General features: G+C 46.3%; 1 protein-coding gene across 2 annotated transcripts in view; it reads left to right on the forward strand.

The window, feature by feature from the left end:
* Positions 1–14,424: 14,424 nt before the first annotated feature.
* HS6ST3 (heparan sulfate 6-O-sulfotransferase 3) overlaps positions 14,425–25,156 on the forward strand; it is a 606,626-nt gene continuing 595,894 nt past the window's right edge. The window contains exon 1 of one of the 2 annotated variants that reach the window (XM_037132464.2): positions 14,425–15,619. In XM_037132464.2, the coding sequence (XP_036988359.2) occupies positions 14,910–15,619 (710 nt within the window). In that variant the 5' untranslated portion in view covers positions 14,425–14,909. The remainder of the gene's footprint in view (positions 15,620–25,156) is intronic. The other variant, XM_037132465.2, reaches the window with a different exon arrangement.

Genomic DNA, 25,156 nt, shown 5'->3' on the forward strand with positions numbered 1-25,156 from the left:
AAAGGAGGCACATGTGTGACTCCAAACCACCCTACCTCAGTGTGCCCGTGCAGGAGGGAAAAGTCAAGAAGCAGTCACAGATGAAGAAGCCGCTCCCAAAAAATCAGGAGGGAGCTAAGTCCATTCCCAAAGCAACACACGTTCCTTCTGGCCAGTGGCCCTCTGGCCAGCCCTCAGTCATGGGGGAACGGGGCGGCACATGACACACCCCACAGAGTGTGTCCATGACCCCACACTCTCAGGGAGAGAACCATCCCTCCCCGCGGAGCCTTTGTATTTCCCCGAACACAGCGCCACTGTCCGCCGTGTACAAGATCAACAACATGATGCTATTGAAGGATTCAACAGTCAGCGCCGCAGTTAGCGCCACCTGGAGAAGCCTGGGCCCTTTACGTGCAAGAAGGGCCGGCCTGGAGAAGGGCCAAATGGGAAGAATTTTCCAGTCTTTTGTTTAAAGTGTGGTCCTCACCTTGGTTTGACTTTGGAATCACATGGGGAGTTTAAAAAATTCTACATGCCCAGATTCTACTTAATTGGTTTGGGTTGCAGCCTGGATATCGGGTTTTTTGGTTTTTTTTTTAAAGAGTTCCCAACATGATTCTATTGTTTATCCAAGGTTGAAAATCTCTGGTTTAGAGCAACCAAAAATCAAAAATGCATCCTCCCCCGCCCCTACCAGCTTTTTCCTTATTTGCTTACCTGGAACAGACCTTTGATTGTCCATCAAATCTGAACCTAAATCCCCCACCTTTCTTGGGTCCCCTATATCACATTTGTATCCATCTGATTCTATTGTGTTTTTATTCTTAGTGGAGCCCATAGCTGCAATCTAGGTTTCTCCCCCAAATAAAAATAAAGCAACTATTGCCCTTGGCCTCAACCCAGACCTGCATACTTTATATATAAGAAGTTCGTTCAGGGAATTTCTGCTCCTCCTACCATTCGAGAGCAGGGACCATGGCAGAGTCAAGCATGGTTTGCATGCTGGGGCTTTGGGGAGCTGAGAGTTTTGAGAGCTCAGGGAGGGAGAATGACAAGGGACCTGGATTTGGACCGTGATTCGTGGTCCGATCAGAAGCAGTCCTCATTTGGTGCCCAGTGACCACTGTGCTGGGTACTTGCCTTCTGCCTCTGTTCACCGTTGGACAGGGGAGAGCAGTTCCTGAGAGCTTGCATCCATAGGTAAGTCTCAAGCGCTCTTGGCTTTGAAGAAGCCAGTACTTGACTGAGGCAAACTATTAGGTCCAGCTATTTTGATTTTGACATACCCTAGTAAGGAATCATTAAGCATCCAAGACATTGATTGTGTCCAAGAAGTTCTTAGAGATGTATCCTCACTCTGTCTAGAGGCCCGCAGGCTAGAGACCACCAGAAACACATCAGTAGTGAAACAAAGGTGAATGTATTGCTCACAGCAGCTAAGAAGACGAAACACCATTGGGGGACCATGGACTGTCTTGAGAACAGTGTCTGGAGGGGCTCACTGCAGGACTTGGGTGTGTGTTAAATGATTTGGAGGAGGACTCAGAAGGGCCGAGGTCTGCACTGGGGTCTTTCAGAAAGCAGAACAGTTAGGTGAACGGGCAGCTTAATGCTTTTTACGTAGGGAGAGGAGAAATGGAGCACAGCTAGAGTTGTCCTCGGAAAAGCAGCAGTTGCTGTTCGGATTTTCTAGCACAAGGAGAGGTTTGGTTATTTTGTGGTTGCTCGGGGTCTTTGTTTGGCTCTTTGGTCAGACATTTTTGTTGTGGAGGCTTGTTTTTGTCTTGTTCATGGTCATGGAGAGTCCTCACCTGATGCTGAAATTATGGGAGGCTGTTTAGATTCACAGGGAAACACCAAGGCCCGGGTGTGAGCCTCAAGGCCGGCTTCCGGCGGACAGTCACTGGGGCTGTGTTTCCCCTTCATCAGACAAGTCGGGGTCAGAATAGGGATGACCAAATAGCAGGAATAGGTTAGGAATGGGGAACAGGATGGAAGTTCGGAAACAACAACAGAAAAAACTAATCTAAATGGGCTTAATATGTCTGCTACATGTGTTCACCTCAGGAAGGTCCACCAATCACTCTAAGTAATTGTCTATTCACTCTCTAAAAATTCGTTTGTACTTGAATGCACTACAGTACAAATTCTTTTTATAAACAGTATATTTATTTCTCCCTCCTTTCTTTTTTTATTTCCCTTCCCTTCCTTTCCCTTTTTCTTCCTTCTTTCTCTCCTTCCTCCCTCCCTCCCTTCCTTTTATCTTTCCTTCCTTCCATTTTTTCTTCCTTCCTTCTATAACCTCATTCATTAATTCAAAGCATCTACCCAAACAATTAACCAGCTAATACTTTATTATGTGCCAGACACTGGGCCACTGTATTATTTTCCTATTACAACATAAACACAGCAGTGTAAAACGACACCGTTTGTAGGTCATAGCTCTGTAGGCTGTCAGTCAAGGCATTTCGCTGCTGGGTTATCTGCTCAGGGGGTTACGATGCTAAAATCAAGGTGTCGGCTGGGCTGACTGCTTGTCTGGGGGTACTGAGGAACCAGGCTCTTTCAGGTTTGGGCAGAATTTGGTTTCTCGAGGTTGCCTGTTTGCTGCCACGTGGTCCCACGGGCAGTTCACAGCACGATTATTGCCACTTCTTCCAGATCAGGAAGGAAACCTTTCTGACCTCTTTCTTTGCAATCAGCAGGAGAAAGCTTTCTGCTTTCAAAGGGCTTGGGTCTAATCAGGATTACCACCCTTTGCCAGTACAATCACAGCTTCTGCCCACACCCAACAGGATGGGATTGTAGAAGGGTGAGGGTGGTCAGGAGCCCCTTGGAATTCTGCCTACCTAGGCTACATGGATACAGATGCCAAGAACCAGTAGTGCCTGCCTGCAAGGAGGTCACAATCTCGCTGATGAGTCAGTCATATAAGCACAATTTAAATCTACCATGAAGTAATAGAGTTACATAATCGTAGTGAGGTGGAACAGAAGAGGGCACATTTAGCTTTACCTGCCATGGAAAGATGCCAGAGTATTAAAAGCACTTTATGGAAGAGCTGTTTCAGCCGAGGGTGGAAGGACAAGCCGGATCATCAGCTGGAGAGGGCCTGGAAGAACATTCCTGGCGGAAACCGTTGCCGGGAATGGAAAGGGCGTCCGTGGTGGGGCAGTGTGGGTCTTGGCCACACGTGCAGTGGAGTGAGAAAACAACTCGGACAGTCAAGTCCAGACAGGACTCATATAGAGATAAGCATATAGAGATAAACTGTCGAATGGGAGCTGGTGGAAAACACCCAGGAAGAGCTCCCGCCAAAGGCCTTGCATTGGCTTGACCTGTCAGTAAGCAGACAGACCGCCCCAGCCCACTCCCCCTGGGGCGGTGTCCCTGATGTGGATGAGCAGCTATCGAGGGCAGGACGTCATCATTCCATCGCCCTCTGCCATGCTGTGCTTTTCACAAAGAGAACTCGCAAGGAGGCTCGGAAATACAGATATTGCAGTTTCCTTGTTTGCAGGGCGAGGAGGTATTTTTTGCATTGGCTACATTAGGACAGCACCTTAAAGTTTGGTTCTAAATGATGTATCATTACCTGATAAAATCTCAGAACAACATTGAACCAACAACAGTTGGGAAAAATAGCATTAAATAGGTGAGAGCCATTTGCGGGAAAGAGGGGTCAGCAGACAGCTATGCTCCAAATGAAAGAGCGACAGTTTCAGTTTATCTTTTGTGCAAAAATGCATATTGAGTTTGGGTGTCTGGAGCACAGTTAAGAATTAATCGGGTGAAAAAAATCTATGTTGCAGCATGATTTTAAAAACAAATGCTTTACTTAATTGACTAAAAATGAGTATGCATGTCTGAGGTTATAAACAGGCTTTGACTTGGGTTTGGGTAAGCAGGTTTATAGCTACATTATTTTTTTTACATTTAGAATATACTTTCTCAATAAAATAGAAAAATAGGACAATAATGAGCACAACTCAAAGCATTAAGAAAATGCTCGGAGGACAACGTATTTACTGCCTGGTTTCAGGAAAAAATAGGAGTAATTATAGAAGCTTTGAAATAATAAAATTCTGTATAATAACCATTAGAAGGTAACAAAGCATAGTTTTGCCCAATAGCTAATATGTGGCCATGACAAGGTGACCAGTCTTTTTGATAAATATCAATATGTGTGTGTATATATATATGTATATGTATATATGTATATATATATATGTACACACACATACACACACATATAGCCACTATTAATATAACAAGAATGGTTTGGGCGACATTGATGTAACCTGGCAGCCAAGGAGAGTGGACTGGAATGCACACGTGTGAACAATGATGACTTCACTGTACTAGTCTGTGGGGGCGGTAAATGACGTTGAGTGAGCATGTGTACTGTGTGGCCATCGAATTCAAAATGACTGACTTAGTAGAGCAATGAATCTGCATCAAATTTTGCATTAAGCTCGAACATTCCTCTGGGGAAACTCTTTGGATGATTCAGAAGGCTTCAGCAATGGGCAACTGGTGAGTGGCAGCTTCCTCACAAAAATGCGCCTGCTCGTTGACCATGTCACATGCGGAGTTTTTTTTTGAGAAACCTCATATCACCCAGGTGACTCAGCACCCGCTACAGCCCAGATATGGTGCCCCATGACTTCTGGCTTTCACCAAAACTAAAATCACCTCTGAAAGGGAATAGACTTCAGACTGAAACAGGGTGCAGGCAAGAGGGGGCCCCACATAGGGATTTGGAATGGGGTCCAGAACTCAAGGTGTCCAGGAAATATTAGAAAGATATGTAACATGTCCGTCCCCCCCAACAGGTGTGAGTTGGGGGAAAAAACAAATGGAGCAGGAATTTGGAGAGCTGTTTTGCATAGCAATGGGCTTTGCAGCTAACCTCTGTCTGGCATGGTCATTTAACAGATGTAAAACCTTTAACTGATTTCATAGATATGTTAAATAGCTGTGGCCAAGCTTTGAGCCAGGAGGAGAGAAGTGACTTCCACCCAAGTTGTAACTGGGAGGCAACTCCCCCTGGTTACAGCCCCTGTGTGAGAGCTTGGAGATGATTGGCTCTATGCCATGGGGCCACGCCTGCCCAGATCCACTAGGCAGCCCAAGAATATGAGAGTGCTGACAATTGTGGGAGGAGTCAGAAATGGGGCTGCAGAGGAGGATTGGCGTGAGGATTAAACCAAGACATGGGAACCATTAAGGCGGGAACCAAGAGGTTTTGGAAGAGTGCAGACCCTCAAGGCTTTGCCAAGGAGAACCACGTGGCTTGATCCTGGCCAATGACACAGCTGATAGTGTTGGGAGCCTGAATTTACTTCTTTTCCTAGATATGGTACCCCGAATTAGGGCAGAAGGAGAATGGAGGACTGTGTGCGTCTGTGAGTATCCTAAAGGACTTTGATGTTTTAATGAAGACATTAGGTCACTACTGTGAGTCTGTATAGCTTTAAATAAACATTTCCTTTCCTTTTCACACATCTCTGGCATTGAGAGACTTCTTTCCTCTAGTAGTGGACAATGTGAACCTAGTGGGGGGTCCTTTAGGTAATAGTACATTGTACCCCCCTTGACCCCTGTTTTGTAACAAGACCATTGATGAAATTCAGGAAAATACAATGGGGCAGTTGATGGCGATTGGGAGAACTGTGTGAGGTCCCAAGGTGCCTACCTTGAAGGGGACTGTGGTGTCACTGTCCTATGTACAGTGTTTCTTGCATCTTATATCTTCTTCAATACATGTCTCTGTCTTTCATAGTACATGGCTGGATACCTTCTGGAGAATGTTGCTTGTGTATAGTATAATTCATCAGATCCTAGGAACTGCCATTGAAACAGTAGCAAAAGGTCAGACTGGAACGAATGTCACCAGTCGTAGGAACAAAACTGAATGATTCGTCAAAGGAGTCATCACTCACTTCCCCTTAGATGAGACGTGAGCAAGACGTGTCGGGGTCTGAGGTGCGGTGCCTGTTAGCAAGTGAGTTTGTGGACACCCACCTGGCCGACTACATGGAGAGCAGAGTTACTTTTTAACTGCCTCCAAGAACATTTATTCAGACGTCTATTAAGCGTAAAGCCCTGTGCTAAGTGCATAAAAACAGTGCTACTTAAAGTCTGCTCTCAGAGAACACTCAGGTCATCTGTGCTTCTGTGCTGTTGTTGGAAAATGCCACCCTAACAGAGCGAAGAACCGCCGGTTGCACTGTCTCTCACAGACTGCGGTAGATATTTGATTTCTTAGGCTACATAGAGATCATCCAAGTAAGAAATGTCCAAACCTGTTGAGACTTTTTGTAAGAGTTTACCTGAGCCAAACTGATGACGTATGCCAGGGAGCAAGATCTCCAAAGAATAACAGTTTTGCGGCTTCTTTCGTGCATTTGACGTTAAGGAGGGAACATAAGGAAGATTACGTGAAGGTGGGAAGAAGCAACTTGGGGCGGGGTCACAGGACAGTTAAGATTATATGTTCTCTTGGGGGTTCTGAGGGGAGGCATTTCAAAGGTGTGCTAACCTAGGTGCGCAGGAACATCGGACAGGGCTTGCTTAAGGCGAAGACACACCTTTTAGTGAAGAAGTTATGGGCCTGGGGCAGGACGACCACAACCTGCCCAGGTAGGAATTTCTAATCAGATCACCCTGTGAGGTTGCTTTCCACAGAGACCCCCATTTTTGCTACCCACAAGATATCTATCTATTATTCTTCGATCTATCATCTAGAGAGATAGTGATTTTATATGTATAAATATATGTATATATATGTGTGTGTGTGTACATATAGAGACAGACAGACAGATGGAGAGAATGAAGAGCATTGCAACATGATTAATCATAGGAAACATTAAAAAAGAGAAAATAGTCTTTATAAAATATAGACTATTATAGACGTCTACTGAGCCTTTTCTTTGCAAAGCTAGTAATGAAAAGGAGGTTATCTGTCTCGCTGTAGGAAAATGGAAGTACATTTTTAAAGCCTGCTTCCTTCAGATGAAACTTGAATGTTCTGAAGCTCAAACCCATTTGAGAAATGCACACATTTTAATTTGCTGAGAGGACTAATAATGATCTGCATTGATTTCTGCTTCCATCCTTTTCCTGTTCCCCATCCCGTATCAGTGGCATCGCCATGCAGGTTGCTTTCCACCTCGGACACTCAGAGTCATCTTCAATGTACTCCTCTCTTCCTTCTTTGTAGTCAGTCACTAGATGCTATTGATTCTACCTCTGCACTGCATCTCAAATTTCTGCTCTTTGGTTCTACTGCCGCTCCTTTTGTTTGTCTCACTTCTCTCTTGCACTATAGTAATCGTTTACTTAGTCCCTCACAGATTTTTTTTTGACAAATATTTCTACTGCGCTCACTGCTGTGTGTTACCAGCTTATTAAAGGCAGCACAATGTCATCTCTGGTCCCGTTGCAGCTGAGCTCCAGATCCTGTATTCAGCTGTATATTTGGTACCTCCCTTTAGCTGTCTCACTGGTTGTTCACATCTCACTTATTCAAAGCAGAACTCAGAATTCACTCCTCCTGCAGCCCCAGCCTCCCAGCTAGTTTGTCCCTCATGTCACCCTTGTTCAGTAAATAGAACTGTCACCCTCCAGGGGCTCACATGATAAACCTCAAAATCATCTTTGATTCATCCCGTGTTTAGTCCTCCCCATCCAATCTTTCAGTCAGTCCTATTGATTTGGCTTCTAACATCTATCATGAATCGGCCACTTCTTTCCATCTGTGAACCAGACAGCCTGGTTCAGGTCCAAATACTGTCACCTACTAGCTGCTGTATGACCTTGGGCAACTCCTGTCTGCAACTCTTGGTTTCAAATACAAAACCAGAATTTTTAAAGATAAAAGTAGGTATCATTTAAAAAAATAGTTCTGCAACATGGCTTTACCTAGCAAGAATCCAAATCCGACTGAGTAAGAAAAAAGTGCGTGCTGATTTGAACTTTTTTCTCCCCCAAACTGATTTATTTTGACAGCGGGAGAAAAGGGAGTTTCTAGATTCTCCACTGGGGTGATATTTATGCCTAGGGGGTGTTTGGGCTTCTCACAAAGATGAGGAGTCTTTGCTGACATTTATTTGATGACTGCAATGATCCAATTGTCTTGCTTCCATGCGACTTTCAAATATTCTACTACTTTCATAAATGAGATTAGCCTTGACGTGTAGTAGGGTTTCAAGACAGAAAGGTTTTTGAGATATGTTATGGAGAAGTATTTCGACCTGACATTTAGAAAGAAAGCCTGGCTCATTTATGAAGATCATGTTTCCTGTTTTCTTCCCTCCAAAAATCTGTAATTTGTCATCTCTGTTTCATTGCAGGATATTCCCCTCTTTTTTTTCTTATCACGTGTGTATTTGTGAGTCGGGTCTATCATTATTTTTTAGTTCTCACCTGAGGATATGTTTATTGACTTTAGAGAGAGAGGAAGGGAGATAGAGAGAGAAAGAGATGTGACAGAGAAACATCGATCTGTCACTTCCTGCATGTGCCCTGACCAGGTAGCAGACCTACGACATCGTTTTCTGGTGTAAGGGGCGATGCCACAGCCCACTGAGTCACCTGGCCAATGCTCCCACCATTATTTTTAATTCTAGTATCCACTGACACCTCTGCACTTCCAATTTCCTCTTGAAACGGATGGCTTCGGAACTTCTCTTATAGTCAAAGGATACTTAAGAGACAGGGATTTCACTACTTCATGTTGTCTACTGTAGTCAGGTACGAGCACGCACGTGTTGAAATCCACAGTATTCTATTATGAATTGCTTTCTTTTTATATCTTCTTTACATCACAATTAGGGCATTATGTTAATTTTTTCAAAACAATGTGTGTAGGTAGGTTCTATTTTCGATCTCATTTAACTTGGGATTATTAAAGGGGTCATTTCAAAAATATTTCAAAACATATTCAACAATAACCAGTTCGGGGTCTGATGGGGTTGAGCCACTGATTAAGTTGCAAACATGCTTCTCAGAAGAGGCTCCAGAAGAGCTGACGGGGCTGCCAGATGAAAAGGGCGGAGATCAGCTGACTGAGAGGCAGATCGTGTGGACACGATGGGTGAGGGGCCAGCCGGGCAGGAGAAGGCCCAGCAGAAGCCAAAGCCTACACCTGAGTTCAGCGGAGCCTAACTGTGCAGCTGTGGTGGGGTGGGATGGGGTGGGGTGGGGGGCGGGTAGAAGCTCTGTGCAGAGAAGAGGAAAGTCCCCCAGACCACGTCCCCTTCCAATTCAAAATGCTGCATAAACCCTCTTAGCCTAAGATCACCCCAGAGAAGGACAAAGAGAAAAGGGAGGGGGAGACACAGACTTGAACATCCACCCCAAGACACAGAGGCCAACTGAGATGTGACTGAGTTAAGTTGGATGCTTTTCACTCTTGTCCATGCTCAGGAAATGGAATCTCAGAGGCAGAGTCTCATTCTGTTATTGGAAAATGAAGGATGTCGTATCGGTGCATATCGCATCTGTGGACTCATGAGTATAAATGATTTTCTTGCAAGCATCTGTTATGTTTTGCCTGGAAAACCGCACTGGCCTCCTGGTTGGTTTCTCTGCTTTCTCTCTTCCTAATCCTCAAGGAGCTGAGCGAGCTTTCCATATCCACTGGTCATATCTTTCCTTGCTTAAAACTCCCGGTGGCTCTTGTGCCCCCATTCTCGTGGCTCTGGAAGATCTGGCCCCAAACACCCTCTCTTGCATCCTCTCTCCACCTTCGCCCGCCAAGCTCTTTCCCACTCCAGGCCTCGGCAGCTTGGAGAGCTCTTCTCCAGGATGTTTGTTGTGGCTGGTTCCTTCCAATCCCTCAGGGCTCAGCCCCTTTGCCTCTACACAGCTGTCCTTTCTGACTGCCTCCTTCTCCCCATCCTTGTCCTTGACTCTTTGTCACATGACCCTCCTTATTTACCCTGATTGCACTTGGAGTGGTCCCTGTTGCATCTCCAGTTGCATAGGCCTCAGACCTTGACCTCCTCTTTGGCTCCTCCTTCTCTTGTTCCCCACATTCAGTCCACCAGGAAACATGTGGGTGGCTCTGTCTCCAAAGGCAGGTGCCTGACCACTTTCCACTGCCTCCTCTGCCACCAACCCGTTTTGGTCTGCGCCACTGTCATCCCTTGCTTGGTTACAGAATGACCACTTACCTGGCTTTCCTGCTTCTGTGGTTGCCTCCTTATGGTGCGTCCGCAACAAAGCACTCAAAACGATCCGTTTAAAACTATTCAAGTCCTCCAGTGACGACCTGTCTCTCCCAGAGTAGAATTCTTACCAGGGCCCACCAGGCCCAGCAGCTTTACCCTGCTGCCATTTAAACTCTGGATGGGAAAAATATTGTCTTTATAGTTCACTGAAGTATTCCAAGTACCTAAAAGTACCTCACGACATAATAGGGACTCAGTACATGCATCTGTGGATTAAATGAATGAGTACTGTTTACTGATTCATCATGTGTTTTCCTACTGTTGGAATGTAAGACACATGAGGGCGGGGGCCTGACTGGTCTTGTTTAATGTTGTAAACAAAGCACTCAGAAACCCACCTGGTGTATAATAAACGCTTGACAAGCTCTTGTTGAAGAGATAAGCGAGTATCTACTATGAAAAAATTTTCGTATCTCCTTACACTATATTAAGTTAGTGAACCTTTTTGCACACAGGTAGCATAATTCCCATTCATCATTCATAGGCAGCTCTCCATGGTGGATGAAGAGTGTTACACAATAAAGCAAAGAATAAGCTCTTCGTACTTTGGAAGTTCAAGGAAAGCCGCGTAGAGGGTTGTGGCTCCTCCAAAGTTTACGGTCACGTTGTGAGCTGGAACACATTCAGCACATGTCACTATGCTTTCTGCAGCTCCCCCCATCTGTACAAGCTCTTGTGCTTAACTTCCCCAGGAAGAATAAAGCCATTGCTTTGCTGGTTATGTGCAAAGCTGCTTACCTTGGGGGCTTTTTTTTTTTTTTTAGTTTGTTTACAAAAATGAAAAAAGTCATTTCCCTGTATAAGAGCAATCTGTATTCTTGAAGGAGAGAGTCTTGCTGCCAATCACTTACATAATCTATTTTGTTTTTCATCTGTGTTGAAGGGCATTCATATCTATATATTCCTGTGTGCAAATGTAGGGAATTCAAAACTATTCTCTGCGATCGTTTGGATTGTTAATCTCTCCAGGGTTTGCTCAACATGTTCAGAGGCAGTTTTTGGCACCAAAGGGAAAATGGAGAAGTTGAGATGCAATTTTATCTCCCAATTGAACTTGATTAAATGGGGACTGTTCTAATCAAAAGTTTGAATCCTCAGGGAGTGCAATGTTGTTAACGGGCTTGAGCATATTTGAGAAGAGCAGGGAGGAGGAGTGCTGAAGTTGAGTCAGAGAAAGAACCAGGCAAGAAAATAATTGTAGTAAAGCTTATTAAGGCATAAAATTAGGTGAACAAATTGGTTCACAGATAGTGTTAAGCTCATTGCAAGACTGGCAAAGGAAGTGGAAGAAGGCTCTCGGAAAACATTATTTTTATTATTTTAATAATTTGTGTAGGAATCGTAGTAGCTGCAATCTGTTAGCCAGTAACAACCGCCAGCTGGTGTCATCGTGGAGTAACTAGAGTGGGCTGAATGCAAACATGTTTCCCTTTTCACCTGGAGAGCGTTCACTTGGAGAAAATTTCTATTTATTTTCACCTGAATGGGAGGTCTGCCCTGGTAGATAAGGAGGACGTTCATTGCATAATTTAAAAGCTTTGATTAGTTTCACACCAACTTCCACGACTGTAGTAAGGAGGCTGCTCCTGGGACAGTGTTTACGTTGCCAAAGTTACCTATCATTAAAAATAAATAGCTGGATCCATGCCTTAATTAACGGTGCCATCTCTTGATTCTACGCCTTGTTTTCCCTGTGGTTACCTGGAGGAAATGGTAGCACTTCATTAGGCGTTTTTCTGAAAGCAGGCAGAGGTCTCCTGAGATACTGTTCTTTGAAGAGAGTGATAGGTGCACTTATTTATGGAAACATATTTTGTTAGCAACATCACTGTTACATTGTCTGTGATAATGTTCTCTCCCAACATTCCCCTAAATAATTTCTTTTAACAATGACACAATCATGTTAAAGTGTAGTCGCCTCTCCCTTTAATCTGGAAACTCACAGACCAGGTCCAAAATATCAGCAGGCTGTAGAGACTGCTGGGCTTGGCGGGCTTGGCCTTAAAGCCAGAGGGAAAAGGAAAGCAATTTTATTGCTCTATTTCAATTGCATTGTCTCTCCCTGCCTCTTGATTCACAGGGTCTCGAGAGGGGAGAGAGGAAAGTCTGGGCTCTGTTGCTGATGTTCCTCGGATTTCTTCAATGGCCATTTGAATGAACTTCAGGGGCACTAGGGGTTTCTAATCCTGGCTCTGCTCCCACCTCCCTTTCCTTGGTGCAGTTTCCTCATCTCTGAAATGGGTCATTATGCTCCTCTTAGCTCCTCTGAGTGTTGTTTTGGGGAACAGATGAAATAATGACCAGGAAAGTGCTTTCCTCTGTACAGATTGCCACCGGCACTCAGACTGTACTGGCAAGGTTATATTTATTTATCCATGAGATTTCAAGGCATTTTAAAGAAAACGAGAAACTTCTCCAATCAAGTAATGTAAAAATATGATCAATTTTTACCTTTGCTCAAGCCAATGTGTATGTTTTAAATTAAGGACACCATTAATGAGACACACTCAGAAAATAATTGTTGGGTTTTTTTTTTTTTTTGCTTTATTTCAATTTCTTGCTTGGGCGAGTCCTGTAGTGCCATTAATGGGATTTTAAACTTTGACAGGAAAAGAGTCAAGTTAAGATGGAAAAAAAAAGCTGATTCATCTTACCTAGCACCTGTCTTACTAATACGGGTCTTACAGTATCAGCAAGGGTACGGTTTGTGGTTGTTGGTGGGGTTGACAAGGGGGGAGGGCCCAGAGGAGGGTAGCTTTGCTGATAGGACTGCCACCTGTGTGGAAAAAGAAAAACTACTCCTTATGGGCAAGCCTGAGTGTCCCCGAAACAGATCTGTATCTCCACCGTGGTTGTGGAGGGGACAGTCTGGCAAGTGGGGGAGATGGGCACAGGGGCTCAGGAAGCGACAGGGACCTCCTCCACCTGCAGGGAGCCCAGTGGGAAAGTGGCTGACGGGAAGGAGACATGCAACGACAGGTGTGGCCGACTGGCCTTGGGAGGGTGGCCAGCAGGCACAGGATGGCATGGGCCAGGGGGGTCACAGTGCATTGTCTTGACCTTTAATACACTGCCTGTCTCCGCTGGGGTCCAGGAAGACCAGAACTGACCCCAATTTGATGGTATGCCCACCCATTATCTGAAAAACAGAAATCGTTATGACATAAGGATTTGGTCCTCGGGTAAATGCAAAATTCAGATGTTGAAAAACAAAGTTTTGAAAAACAACTGCACGCAAGCAGGAGCTTATTTAGCTTAAGTACGGGTATATAAAAGCCCCATTCACGTTGGGCGGGGAAGGGGTGAGTCTCGCACCTTTAGGAGCTCGAGGTGGACTAGTGCGATGACTTTTGGGAGGTGACCCCTGAACTCCTCCGCCTCTCTCAGAACCGCGTGGCTGTGGGGAGCACTGTCTGCTGCCGGGAGGAATGCAGTGCGCGTGGAACACAGGGCCTGACTGGCCCACCGTGGGCGCCTGGTGAGTAACAGCGTCTCTCCGTGAACGGGTGCTGGTGGAATAAAGTTGTAGAGTTGGACACACCACGTTTGTGGTTCAGGAAGGACTGGAAGAAAACTTGAGCACCCGGGAGAATGTCTCGGGTAGAAATTCAAAGCAGCCCGGGGCCAGCCTCCCCTGGCGGGGTCCCGTTTAGGTGAATCCGCCCGGCGGCGCGCAGGTGTCCCCGGCGCGCACAGGCCAGCAGGTGCCTCGCCACTTTCAGACCCAGACCGCCGCCCGCCCGCGCGGTCTCAGCCCCGCGCCCGCGCCGCCCTCGCGGCCTCCGCGCGCCCCGCCGGCGCCCTCCTCCCCAGTCTGCCTCGCGGCAGCAGGGATTCCCAGCGCCGGCTGCCGCCCCGAGCCCCGCCGAGCGCGGGCTCCTCCCCTGGAAACTCCCCCGGGGCCGGGGCGGCCGCGGCGCATGCTCCGTACCTCGGGCAGGTTCTCGCTGCGGGTAGCGCGGCTCCCGTCACAGCGGCTGGCGGGTTGTGGCGGTGCCAGCCAGTGTGTGCGAGTGTGACTGCGTGCCCGCGCCTGGGCGGACCGACCCGGAGCGGCGGTGCGACTCGCGCGGAGAGGCCGCTCCGCACGGGCGCCTCGCCCGCAGCCGCCGCGGGGGACCCTCTGCAAACTTGCGGCGGGCGCCGTCCGCCCTCGCAGCCGAGGCTGCCCGCACGCGTGCGGGGCGCGGTGCCCGCGGCCGGCCGGGGCGGCGGGGCCGCGCCGCGCCTTCGCCCTTGGCCAGCGCCCCGGCCAGCCTCATGCAGCCCCCGCGCTCGCGGCCGCAGCTGCCCGGCTGCCCGGGGCAGGTCCAGGACCGGAGCCGACCCACCCAGCGCCTGAGCGCGGGCGGCGGGATGCTCCGCGTGGCCTGAGAGCGCGCCCGGTGCCCCGGCGGGAGCAGGAGGCGGCCCGAGCCGGGAGCTCCCGGGAGCGCAGGGCGCCCCACGCCGCAGCCTCAACCGCACGCGCCGGCGCCCGCCTGTCCGCCCGGTCCGGAGGCCCAGCCCTGCCCGTGTCCAGCGCCGGAGCGCCGCGGGGCCGCCAGCCAGCCGCTCGTCTGGGCGTCAGGGGCATGGAGGATCGGCGGGCTCGGAGCCGCGCCCCTGAGTCCGCGAAACTTCCGAGCCGGCGCCCGTCCGCGCCGCTGCCGCCGCCGCCGCTTCGCCTGCCGGCCTGAGAGCAGGACCATGGATGAAAGGTTCAACAAGTGGCTGCTGACGCCGGTGCTCACTCTCCTCTTCGTGGTCATCATGTACCAGTACGTGTCCCCCTCCTGCACCAGCTCCTGCGCCAACTTCGGGGAGCCGCCCCGCGCGGGGGAGGCCGGCCAGCCCGCCGCCGCCCCCAGTGCCGCCCGCCGGGCACAGGCGCCGCTCCAGGACCGGGAGCGGCGGCCCCAGCTGCCCCCGCCACCCCGGGGACCGCCGGAGGGGGCTCGGGGCGCTGTGGCGCCGGAAGACGAGGACGAGGAGCCTGGGGACCCGGAGGAGGACGGGGAGACAGAGGAGGAAGAGGAGCCGGACCCCGAGGCCCCGGACAACGGCTCCCTGCCCCGGTTCGTGCCGCGCTTCAACTTCACCCTGAAGGACCTGACCCGCTTCGTGGATTTCAACATCAAAGGGCGCGACGTGATCGTGTTCCTGCACATCCAGAAGACCGGGGGCACCACGTTCGGCCGGCACCTGGTGAAGAACATCCGCCTGGAGCAGCCCTGTAGCTGCAAAGCGGGCCAGAAGAAGTGCACCTGCCACCGGCCCGGCAAGAAGGAGACCTGGCTCTTTTCGCGCTTCTCCACCGGCTGGAGCTGCGGGCTGCACGCCGACTGGACGGAGCTCACCAACTGCGTGCCGGCCATCATGGAGAAGAAAGACTTTCCCCGCAACCACAGCCACACCAGGTACCGTCCCCTGCCTCCTCACCGCCCTTCTCCCCCCAGTCCGGATCCCTGGCCATTCGGCTCTGCTTGGGCGGGCTTGGTAGTTGCCCCAGCGTCTTCCAGCGGTTGGGGGCAGAGGCTTTGGGGGCGTGGGGGTGGGCAAGAAGCCTCTGGACAGTGCCCTGGTCTTGAACTCTCTCCTGCCCTGCCCTCATCGCTTTCCACCACCCTCTCTCACCTTCAGAGGTGTCCAGGGACACCCCGTATGTCCTTCCTTGTGCCTAGCACGGTGTGGTGTCCCTCAGAGCCGAGGCTTGGGAAAGCCTGCGAGGGCAAGGAAGCCTGAGTCCCATGAGTGAGGCCGATAGAACCTTGTACTTAAGTTCTGTGCGTGCAAACCCACACCAAGGGAAAGGCAGAGGAGTCCAGCATAGCAAGGCAGGGCAGGAGTTTTCCAGGCTAGGCGAGGCTGGAGGGCAGCCCAATCCTTCTGTAAGTGGCTTTTGGGTGCGCGCTCACCAGCTCTGGATGGTACTTTGAAGACACACGTTCAAATTCCTGCCCTAGCTTGATAATAACCCTAATGCTGGAGATGGTTTTGCTGCTGAGCAGTGCCAGGGGTTTGGCTCCTGCTGTTGTCAGATTTCTACTCCCCCCCAACCAATCCATCAACTCTTAAGGCTAGTGCCTACGGTGTGCCTGGCAATGTGCTACATGCTAAGTGGGTGCAAAGATATAACAAGTACCACCCCTTCCTTTCAAGACGGAATGGCCCTTCTCCCCTCCCCCCTATTAAATAGTAATACTGCTGAGAATTAGGGAAGTTTGACATCTTAATAGCCAGGAAAACTGCTTCCATTATTAACATCCTTGGAGAGAGGCATGGGCTTAAGAATTTGGTTGAATGTTCTTCCTGCCCATTGCAATTTGAAGATTAATCTGACATGCTTGCTCAAGGGACTAAAATATTAAAAGCTTGGAACACTAGTTTATTGAAGTTTTTATCTCAAAGGTTTCAAACAATTTGGTGTATGGAGATAGGAATTTAAAAACTCGAGCTCAATATGTTGATATCAGATAGCTTTTGCATTTGACATTATGGAAAAGCTTCATTTACTGGCAGCTACCCAGATTCTGGAATTCACCACCACTGAAGCATCTAATTCTACTTCATTTCTCCAAGAATGAGCAAAATTTCATTATGGGATTTTTTACTCTGGCAGTTTTTCAAATGCTTTCTCTCCTCCCTGCTCCTTTCCCTGTTTAATGGAAATTGGTTAGAATAAAAAAAATGGTTAGACTAAGAATGAAGGCATTAAACTTCTTTAGTATATTTTAAGGCCCCTTTAAAATTTTTCTTATCGCGTAGTATTTTAGATTCTGCCTCTCTAGTTTAGCTTAACACAGTTTTTCAATTAATTATGACTTCCATACTTCTTAAGAAACAAGAATATCATTTCAGTGAGAGGGAATGTCTGTTCCATTTTACCCAAAATTGTACTTTCTGGAGTTAGACCTTTTTATATTAGTTCCTGAATAACCCCAAAGAGTTTGTTAGTCTGATTCCCAGCTTCCATTTCACCAAAACTAGAGACTTTGGTGATCGTGTAGGAACATCTGATGACACCTTCGGTAGGTGTCAGCATTATTTTCTGCTGATGTATTTGAAGTCTTGCTGAATGGATGAAGACCTGGGAGGAGTTAGAGATTATGGCATCTAAAAGTAAAGGGGTTTTTGCTTCCCGATGAAATACTGCTGCTGCTACAGACCAAGAGTAAATTACAGCAGTGATGTTTCGCTTCTAAAGGAAATACTCAAGCTGTCTCTACTCTGTGGGGCAGGAAAATTCCGCCATGGCTATTGGAACATATGGTTTCTGTTGCACAGTCCAGTGCTGTCCTTTGTTTAGCAATGGGCCATAAGCATTCATTTGCTCCTGATTCACAAGGGATCAGATAATCACCCTGGGCTTGTTCACCTTTTTTTTTTTTTAATTTTTAATTTTCGCAGAAGTATTTTTTTCAGGGGAGAGTAGCACTTTTTATAATCTCTCTTTCTCACCCTGTTCTCCCCTTCTTGGTATTTTCAATGACTTTTCTTCTCTAGATGTTGTGGTTTGTGTGAGGCGCCCTGCATCAGAAGCTGTGGACAAAAAAATTGAAGAGCTGTTCAGCAGCATCTTCCTCACCCAGAAGAAGCCTGAATTAGTTGTCTGTCGTCAGGGTGTCTGCATACAGCACTGTGCAGTCAACTAGATTAGCCTGGACAACACAGGGTACATTTCCACAATGCAAAATGGCAGATACTCTATTGCTACATAATGGGAACAGGGTTCTTCTTCACATAGGGCTGCCTCAAAGCAAGATAAAGAAGCACATCATGTTGATGTGGGTTCTCTGGTCTCTTTGCTTTTGACATTCCCACCTCCCCCAACCCCAGGTCTCCCTTCCCCATTTCTCACAGGGATCAGTGCCCTGGTGAGTCATGGACTGGGTCGGAGCAAGGATTCTGGAGGCAATGGACTGGCTCACTGGCTGTATAAGCAGGAGCAAGTTACTTTTTCTGAGCCCTAGATTCTTTACCTTTAACGCATGGGTAATTATGAGTGCTTTTCTTACGGAGGTGTTATGAAACTAAGTGAGAAAATGCGTGCAAAATGCGTAGTGTAGTACCTATTCATGGTCTAATATGCTAACATGCGGTACTTAATACTTAACGTGCAGGTACATAGTAGTGCATTACTTGTGAGCTGTAATAGGAGTATTTTCCCTAATCAAGGCCTTGTTTCATAGAAGGATCTGAAGTCCGTTTCTTAGAGTCACTTAGAACAAATCTTCACAGTAATTTATAGAGATGACATTTTATGATTGTTTATGTTGAGACAGAATCCTAAGTTTAAAACAAATCAGTGTTATCCCAAATTATGGACATTTGGGCATCAGGCATTGCAGGGGCCAGGATGGGAAACAAGGGTGGGAGGTGCGCAGTATAACGGATACATCTTTGGTTGGTGACCAGAAGCGCTGCTGGAGTGGCGAGAGGGGCGTGAAGTGGGAAGCCAACGCTAAAAGGAGCTGCGTGCTGGAGTTGAAGCAGCCGTCATCCTATGGCCTGGAAGACCCAGGAAGGAGAAAGGCTTGGTGGCTGGCGGTCTGGATCCAGCCCAGATGGCATTTTTGGCCACAGAAACTGGTTCGAATGAGATAGAAAGCTAATAGGAAGATGGCGCATCCTAAGACTGTTTTTATCTCATCACTGACGATTGCCTCCCATTATTCATCTTTTGCTTTGTTCTCCAATATTTCTTCACGATGGCATGTTGTGCCCCTAAGTATACCTAGGTGGTTTAGAAGACTCTTCTTTGCCCTTGCTGAGGGTGGACAGAGTCATGTCTTGTGGCTAAAAAAAAGTCTAAGGGGCTAGTCCAGTCCCATCATTTATACAGCGAGTGGGGAATCTGATCTTCGGGGGGTTAAATAATAAGTTTGTTCTGGAGCAGATATGTCTTCATTTTAGTAAGTTATAGCCTGTGTTCTGCCTCCTATGTACTATGAAAAGCGTAGTGGAGAGTGCCTTATGTGCCTACTGTGTGCCAGGTACTATGATAATTCTATAAATACAGTTTTGGACAAACAGTGTCAGCCTTATGAGCTTCGGTTCTTAAGGAAAACAGACCTTAATCTTCTTTGGTATGTGAGTATCACTCTCATTCCTAAATTATGCTGGAAAGAGATTCCATCCACACCTTTTGCAGATAGGGTGGCCGCTCTCCCCTTTCATGACCTGCATTCTGTTGGCCCTGTTGGAGTAGTGGGGACCTTATGAATAGTGTATTAGACGGGACCCTCTGTGCCACAAATGGCGCAAACCTAACTCACACTCGGTTTCGTCAGAGGGGAATTAATGGCTTAATAACCAGACCACAGGAAAGGCAGGGGTAGAGTTGATTTTAAGAATGACTGGAATGGGAGATTCGGGGTCTTTTTCCCACACACCCTTTTGCATGTTGAACTCATTCTGTCAAATTGGCTTGTTCTGTGAAATGGGGAGATGGCTGTTACTATCTAGTGCCTCTACTAGCTGAGAGGAAAGCAGGTCTTCACCGAGTTCCCACTTGGAATCTTGGGGTGCAATGCCTGGTTGGAACTTGTGACTGTTCTTTCAGCCAGTCATTGTGGCGGGGGAGATGAGTCCGCCCTGTATCACCCATTCACCTCATGACTGGTGTGTGCTGGGGGTCCCAGGAAGAGCAGCTGGCACAGACACGGCTCGTGGGCAGACCATTGTGTTCTGGACTTCTAGACAGTCCTTCCAATGGCGTCCATTATAGGTGCGTATAAATGAGAACTGAGTGAGCCTTCAGGTCTCCTCTTTGCATTCTGTTTAGGAAGAATTTTAAGTCCAACCACAGCTCCAATTTCTTTGCAGTGTCTGGGAATCATGTCCTATGAGGACTAATCAAAGGCACTGATGATATTTAATAAGGAGATGGGGAAAATAAAGAGAAACATAAAAGTCATCTTCAAATGCTTGAAGGAGGAAGGTGTGGCAGAGGCAGAAGACTTGTTCTGTGTTTTTCCGAGGGACAGAACTAGGGTGCGTGAGAAGTGATGGAATATGGATTTCGACCCTGAGTAAGAAAGAGCTGTACACAATTTGTAACTGTCTAAATGAGGATATACTCTTTTGTGAAGGGGCATGTTCCACAGCAGCAAAAACTCTAGACAGGACCGATTAATTTGATGCAAAAGAGAATCCTTCCAGGGGACGAGCCCAAGGCTGTATGGCTTTTTATTTCAAGGTCTGCATTCTAATCTAAACCGAGTGCAGAGTAGCTTTCTCCTCTCCTCCCCCATGCTGAAAAAACAAAACAACCCTCTTCCCCAAAGAAAAAGGATTATAAATGAACCACACAGTTCTCAATCATTTATAAATATTTCTACCAAGGAAACTTGTGGTCAAGCACAGCCTTGATGGTATAAACTGTTTTACACATTCAGGGCCAAGAGCAATAAATTGGCCCTGTGTACTTGAACATCTGCATCCTAATAATAAGTATAAAAAGGTGAAATGAGAAAATATAACACAACTTGCCACAGAAACCCATAACCACGTTGAAACATCATCTAGTTATGGCTTTTTCTTTAGACAGCAGGCTAAGGTCCACAAGGAGGCTGCAGAACTCTGTTTCACGGACAACCTAGAATATGATGGACCATACGGTTTTCTCAGGCAGAATCTTCTCGATGTCTCTTCTCATTAGAAATGCTGAACCTGCAGAGAAGGTTAATTTGCACCGCCAGGTCTGTGTTCAGTCAGATCTAAGGAGATAGGAGGCTGTTCTGTCTCCGTGCCACCCTCACTTATGTGTTCATCACACGCATTGCTTCTGGTTCAAACCACCAGTATTTGCTGTATATCAGAAGGAGGTGGAGTTAAACGCTTTCAGTTTTTTTCAGTTGTGAAGATAAAGCTGGAGGAGATACATGGTAATAGATGATTTATTTTTTGTCTTTTCTTGGCTCATTATCTTGAGATTTTTGTGAGGGTTGTTTTTAGGGAAATATAAACATTCATGTAATAATCAGAAGCTAGGTAAATTTAGTCCCCAACAATGTGGATGTGCTTAATCTTAGACTCTTAAATTATTATTCCCCAAAGCTAAATATTACCATATCATTTTGACTAAGGACAATCAGAGGCTTATGGCATTTGGAAGTTATTTATGCCTGATAATGAATTAAACAGGTTTAATTGAGACTGGCAAATCCTAATGTGATTTTAAGAGTCATGGAATAAATTAATCATTGGGCCAAGAAATAGGTTTTGTATGAAAACAATTAAATGGGAAACCCAAATTAGTATTTTGTAGCAATCAGTCATCTTGTTTTTGAGTTTGTTAACTTATCGATATCATGTATATATTTTGTTGATTTTAATTGACTGATATCACTCTATTTTAATTATAGCCAATAATGTAACTGTGTTGGGAAGTCTACTAAACATTTTGCTTAGACAGTGCTATTTATTTATATCTTCCTCTAGCAAATGTAGTTGCTCAATAAAACACAGGTTCCCGGCACAGAGACAGAACCTTTAGAAGATGCTCCATATCCTTTTGTTCTAGACTACCTTGTCAAAATGTCAGCAGAACTTGACGGGATGGTGGCTTTTTAAAAGGTGAAATTGTCAGACATTTTGTATCATGACTCTGTCATTTCAGGTACAAGTTCTTAATTCTAATATAAATGGTTCATAGCTGCCTTCCATAAATAACATGGTATCAACTCCCCTTATTCTCTAGAAGAAGAGTAAAAGTGAGTACAGAGGCCAGGGCTTACTGGATCTTTTGAGGGGGTTTTGCCTATTAGCCATTATGTCACAAATCAGAAAGTCATGGACCTGCCGCTTGGGAAGGTGAACGTCATCATTCATTTTCATCATTCATATCTTTGGGAAAGACGGGCTGAGCGGCCAGGCTCTCTGGGAACTTGGATGTGGGACGGGAGGATGAAAAAAGATAAATACGGTAAACTCTGGATTACGAAGACTAGTCAAACTCAGATGGTTAGGATGGTTGTGGCTCGAGACTGTGATATCAGAGAGCAATGTGGCAAGACCCCCAGTTAGGAAAAAAGTTCTTAAGAGAAACTGGGAGAAATCAATGACAATGTTATCACTCACTGGAAATTACTGAAAATTGTGCTGATGCTCACTTTGTGAATTTGATTAGGGTGATGTCCAAGAGCATATGGCCTGTGAAGCCAAACGAGGTGGAGATTAATCTCACTCAACCACGTGCTGTCATTTAACCCTGAATAAGTAAGTCAGTGACCTGCTTCCTTCTCTGGGAAATGGGAGAAGAGGTACCGCCTCACGGTCAGCGCCACAGATCCCGACGCATAGACCAGGTAGCCAGTCTTTTCTCATTGAACTTGTTGTGGACATTCATGCTGTTTTGTGTGAAAGCAAACCCATAGATAAACCTATACTCTCCTTTATGAATCTGGCACTTTTCATTCTGAATAATGCAAAAATGAATTTGCAGGCTGTTAAAGCCATGCATGATAAACATACATTCTTAAAATACCATGGACACTCAATGGGCACTTAATAAATATTGTTCAATGGAAACTTGTGGTTCTTCTTTTCTTCAGCATGTCATTTTATTTTTTTATGGGAAATTAATGAAACAGCAACAAAAAATGTTTAAATACATATAATTAAATTCATAAATGAAGCAATCCTGCAGTGAAATTAAATTAGTTGCCTGTAGGGACATAAATATTTGTAGTTCATTGCTATTATTAATATCTTAGCTTGTTTTTATTGCTAAGTATTGTATCATTTGTTGTCAGAACCTTGCATTTAACATCATATGTTCATCATTGCTCCTGGCCTCTAGTTTCTTTATAAACATCAGAGGGTGTAAATGCTAAGCACCTTAATGTCCTCCGTATTTACTCGTTAGATTTTACTGAGCATATCTTCCAGCGAATTCAATGTTATGGATGGATCACTGTAAACCTGGAGGATAGCTTCGATATTCTGCAGGCTTTAATTAGGAATTTGTAGAATTTTATAGGCTTACTTCACAAGTGAAAACATAGACCTAGAAAGAAGAATAAACATGACTTTAAAGGTAGATACGCAGTAACCTAACCTGTGCCTGGAAATTTCAAGGGAAGATCAGTGCAATCCAGTAAAGAACAAGGTGGCATGCCAAGGGGGAGAGCACAGACAGTGAATGCCGAGTGTAAATTAGAAGGATGCTACAGAGGGGACAGAGAGGAAGGACAAAAGTAGTCAAGGTGAAGAATAAAATTCTGAAAGAACTGAATCAGAAAGAGGTAATAATGAAAGCAGAGGTCAGAAATTGACCTTGTGTGCACGATTTGTCTCATTAGTACATTTACGGGAAGTAATCACCTATTGAGGAGGCTATGTGACTTGGAGTGCTGGTGTATTTAAATGCTGCTGATGTTCTTTTATTTACTTACACGTTCTTTTTCTGTATCAGAAAAAAGGTATTGCAAAGGGACTGGTCACAGAGGGACGGATGGGGTAAAGATGCCTTGGACTTGAGGGGCCTTGCAGCTAGGAACTAGGGGAAACTGTGAACAGCCCTGGGCGTCAGTGGCGGAAGGAGAGAACCATGATGTCAGCATCCATTGTCTGCTGGAGCTTGACAGGAGCTACCGTCTGGATGGTAGGAAGGGCTTCCCCATAGGAGCTGTTCGTAGGAGGCGCTGCTGCCAGAGGTACAGAGCTGAGGCACAGAGGAAGGGGTGGGGGAGGGACTAGCTCGACCACTTTCTCCTCCCCCATCTGTCCATCTCCTTCCATTGTCTTCCATTGGCTGAATCCACCTGGAAGCTAAAGGGCAAAAGAGCTAGTTGCTCCAGTCCACGCCTTCAGCAAGGCAGAGAAGGATGGAGAATGGATTTGGGGTTGCGAGGGTAGATGGGATGGACATGGAGAATAACGAGCACAGTGCCTTAAAATCATTTGAAATCTCTCCTAATTCACTTCATGAATGTTCTGTTTCATTTTAGAGAGGACACCAAGAACAAATACCCTTTCTTTGAGCACCCGCGCCACCTGTTTTTTGTATGGACTGTTAGTGTCCACCTAAGGAAGGGCGAACGCAGCAAAGGACACTCAGCTAAGGAGCAGTCACCACAGGCAGGTGACTTTTTGCTGAGTAATAAAAGTAATAGTAAATTTGGGTGTTTTGTCACATTGGTGCCCCAGAGTCAGCAGGTAATAGTGACAGATGAGGGTAGTTAGAGTGGTACCATGATGCATAGCACACAACACACACTTTATATTACATCTGTGGGTAGTATTTTATGAGTTTGAAGTTATATAGTTAAGGGATGACAAAATAGTTTGCAAAACTGGCTGTAGTTTTCAGAAAAGCTTATTTATGAGCCAAGGTGCTTTCTGTTGCTTTATTTTCTTCCAAGAGCATTAAGAACATTTATGTGGCTTTAAGTCTCTGAAGGTAAAAGGTGAGGGAGAAAAGGAATTGTATTACATTCAGAACGATTCTAATGTCTTTAGTTTTAAATGACTTTTGAAACACCATTTCCGTATTTATTTTGGGAAAGCTATGAGATGCCCGACAGGATGCACCCAGGCAACTCTGGGCTTGGAATCTCCTAACATTAGATACTGAAAAGTAGTTAAGTAAAGTTGGTATCTAATAAACTTGACTCAAGGACTCTCAATTCACTGGTTTAATTCCAAGAGTCAAAATGCCATGAACAAAGCACAACTGCACATGGGTGTTTGTAGATGACAAAACAATATTCAGGGCATCATCTGTACCCAGTACCTCTACTGGAATTGGAGCATATGTGTCAAGTTCATTTCTCCCAGAGGTCAGAGGGGGCCCAAGTTGCTGGGAACGACAGTCCCCATGAAGAACATCCCAACTTCATCCTTCATTGTCACAGCCCCCCCCCCCCTTTGCACACAGTCCTCTCTTTTGTGTGCAAAAGGCTCTCGGAGATGCCGGTTTATATTTTAAATTTGTGTATGTATGTATTTTC

Source organism: Artibeus jamaicensis, unplaced genomic scaffold, assembly GCF_021234435.1.
Source record: "Artibeus jamaicensis isolate MK-2021 breed Jamaican fruit bat unplaced genomic scaffold, CSHL_Jam_final contig_415, whole genome shotgun sequence".
NCBI classification, from domain to species: Eukaryota; Metazoa; Chordata; class Mammalia; order Chiroptera; family Phyllostomidae; genus Artibeus; species Artibeus jamaicensis.